The 3,099-nt window shown below is 40.4% G+C and overlaps 1 protein-coding gene across 1 annotated transcript in view; it reads left to right on the forward strand.

The window, feature by feature from the left end:
• The window catches only part of LOC100966227 (olfactory receptor 1J1-like), a 22,561-nt gene extending 20,065 nt beyond the window's left edge, over window positions 1–2,496 (forward strand). The window contains exon 2 of the mRNA XM_012802329.1: window positions 1,557–2,496. Within this exon, the coding sequence (XP_012657783.1) occupies window positions 1,557–2,496 (940 nt within the window). The remainder of the gene's footprint in view (window positions 1–1,556) is intronic.
• Window positions 2,497–3,099: the final 603 nt, after the last annotated feature.

Consider the following 3,099-nt stretch of genomic DNA (forward strand, 5'->3'; position numbering starts at 1 on the left):
TGGCAGGTGCCTATAGTCCCAGCTACTTGGGAGGCTGAGGCAGGAGAATCATTTGAGCCCAGGAGTTGGAGGTTGCTGTGAGCTATGATGCCACAGCACTCTACCCAGGGTAGAAAAGAAAAAAGAAAGAAAAGAAAGTGAACTCTCTTTTAATATATTTATTGGCCATTTGGACTACATAAATTTCTAGTGCATATTGTTTGCTATCTCTTGGTTGTGCTTTTTATCTCTTTCCTATTGAGCTTTTGGTCTCTTTTATCAATTTATAAAAATCGTGTATGTGTTCTGAATACTGATATTTTGTTGGTGTCGGCCAGTATGTGGCTTTGTCGGTGGTTGTGGTAAAGAAAAAAATATATTATTTTAATGCAATCAAACTCATCAGAAAATTTACTTATGTTGTATGTTTGGGGGTCTTGACTAAGAAATATGCTCTACCCTGAGATCATAAATGTAAGCTATAACATTTTCTAATGGTGCAAGGAAGGGGTGCAGTATTGTTTTTCTCCATAGATGGCCAACTGCCTCAGCATCACTGATGCTACATCATTGATTTATAATGCTACCTCTGTCAATTTCCTAGTCCTTATTATACAAATATGTCCACTTCTAGGTTCTCTATTTTCCTCCATCGTGTAATTGGTTTTTCTCTGCAAAAATACATCAGTTGTTGTAATCCCTATAGCTTTATAACAAGCTTTGATATATTATACTGAATCCCTATTTTCCTTATAAAAACTAGATATTTTGGTAAATATTGATAGGTGTTAAAAAAAAATAAATCACAGGCTACTTTAAAGATGCTCAAAAGATGAGAATTTCTTTTTAGATATTGCTTTTAGATTGTATTTCTTTGAGTATTATACCATGGGCTCCCAAGAGTATCAGGGTCCTCAAACTGGTTCTGGTTCTTGAACCAGGGCCAATATAAGTTTGTGAATGAAGCTGATATCATAAATTTAAATAGATTTGGTATTTTATTGATCAACAAATTTATATAGAGCATACATTAATTGGCTAAGGTAGATTCTGGGTCTAGAACCAATGAACAAATTAAAAACAATAATGTAGTATGTAGACAAGGATGGCATGCAGAATAAAACAGGTCATTACACACAAAATTAGGAAGGAAAATGAGATTCTGATGACCAAGAATTGCTTTGGTTCCAGACAAAGAAACTCTGGAGTCAAAATCCTTGAGTCCAAATCCCAGCTTCTCCTCTTCTTTCTCCTGTGACTGTGAAAGTGTCTGCCTCAGCGGTCCCATCTGAAGAGTAGAAATAATAATAGTACCTACCCAGGTTATGCATTTAAGATCATTGAATCAGTTACAACACATGAGCTATTAGAACAGTGTATAGGAAAGACGTTCATTAAACATTACCTGTTAGTATACAATGTGGGGAATGTAAGAAAATACAAATGAAGACATGCTCTAAGTCAAAACAACACGATGGCATCTACTACACGATGCCACAGTCAGCATTTCTGATTCTAAGACATTCCATTTTTCCTCTTCAACTTTCTCCACCAGTGTCTCCCAGCTGATATATAAGCATGAGGCCAGAGAACCAGACCGATGTGTCCGAGTTCCTCCTCCTGGGGCTCCCCATCCGGCCAGAGCAGCGGGGCGTGTTCTTCCTCCTGTTCCTGGGCATGTACCTGACCACGGTGCTGGGGAACCTGCTCATCATCCTGCTCATCCGGCTGGACGCTCGCCTCCACACCCCCATGTACTTCTTCCTCAGCCACTTGGCCCTCATTGATGTCTCCTTTTCATCTGTCACTGTCCCAAAGATGCTGATGAACCTGCAGACCCAACACCTATCTATCCCCTATGAGGGGTGCATTTCACAGACATATTTTTTCATCTTTTTTGCTGACCTGGACAGTTTCCTTATCACATCAATGGCCTATGACAGGTATGTGGCTATATGTCACCCTCTACTTTATACCACCATCATGAGACAGAGCCTTTGTGTCATGCTGGTGGCTGGGTCCTGGGTCATTGCTTGTGCTTGTGCTCTTTTGCACACCCTCCTCCTGGCCCAGCTTTCCTTCTGTGATGACCACATGGTCCCCCACTTCTTCTGTGATCTTGGTACACTGCTCAAGTTGTCTTGCTCAGACACCTCCCTCAATCAACTGGTAATTTTTACAGCAGGACTGACAGCCATTATGCTTCCGTTCCTGTGCATCTTGGTTTCTTATGGCCATATTGGTGTCACCATCCTCCAAGTTCCCTCCACCAAGGGTATCTGTAAAGCCTTGTCCACCTGTGGATCTCACCTCTCCGTGGTGACTCTCTATTATGGGGCAATTATTGGTCTCTATTTTCTTCCCTCATCCAGCAACACCACTGACGAGAACATAGTTGCTTCAGTGATATACACAGTAGTCACTCCCATGTTAAATCCCTTCATTTATAGTCTGAGAAATAAAGACATGAAAGGGGCCTTACAAAAACTCTTGAGTAAAAAAAACATACTCTTCTAACTGATACTTACCTTTCTTGTAAAACAACCACATGACCTTATTTTATCAATAACATAAATAAAAATTATTGAAAATAACTCACTTGTCTTCCTTTCACAGCTGTAACTCTGAAATACTTTGCCAACATTATTCTCACACCTCTTAGGGGGAATAGTAAAACAGAATATATTTTATAGAAAACTTTATTTGACTTTTCTTAGATAATGGGATTGGAAAATATTTTGAGGGTATTATGTCATTCAGGCTGGTATCATTAAATGGAAGCTGTCAGAGCTGGTCCTTCCCCCAATTTTAAATGTTATAAAATGTGTCTGGTTTTTCACACCTCCGTTTCTAAGGGAGAGCCGTATGGTCAACACTCTCACGTAGAAGGAATGGCCGAGGGGCACAAGTTTGGATGGCAGAACAAGGGAAGAACCTTCCTCAGACACAGTGAGGAGGAAAGAGGGTTGAAGATTACAGGCAGAATGAAAGCAGAGGCGACAGACACAGGGAACAAATCTCCTATTGTCCCAGGTTGGCTGAGGTGACTGCTGTAAGGCTGGGCTGTGGAAATGGTTGCATTCTTACTAAAATCTGAGATAGCACTTAATTTGCACCAGG

This window comes from Otolemur garnettii, unplaced genomic scaffold (genome assembly GCF_000181295.1).
Source record: "Otolemur garnettii isolate 467f Iridium unplaced genomic scaffold, OtoGar3 scaffold00014, whole genome shotgun sequence".
Lineage (NCBI taxonomy): Eukaryota > Metazoa > Chordata > Mammalia > Primates > Galagidae > Otolemur > Otolemur garnettii.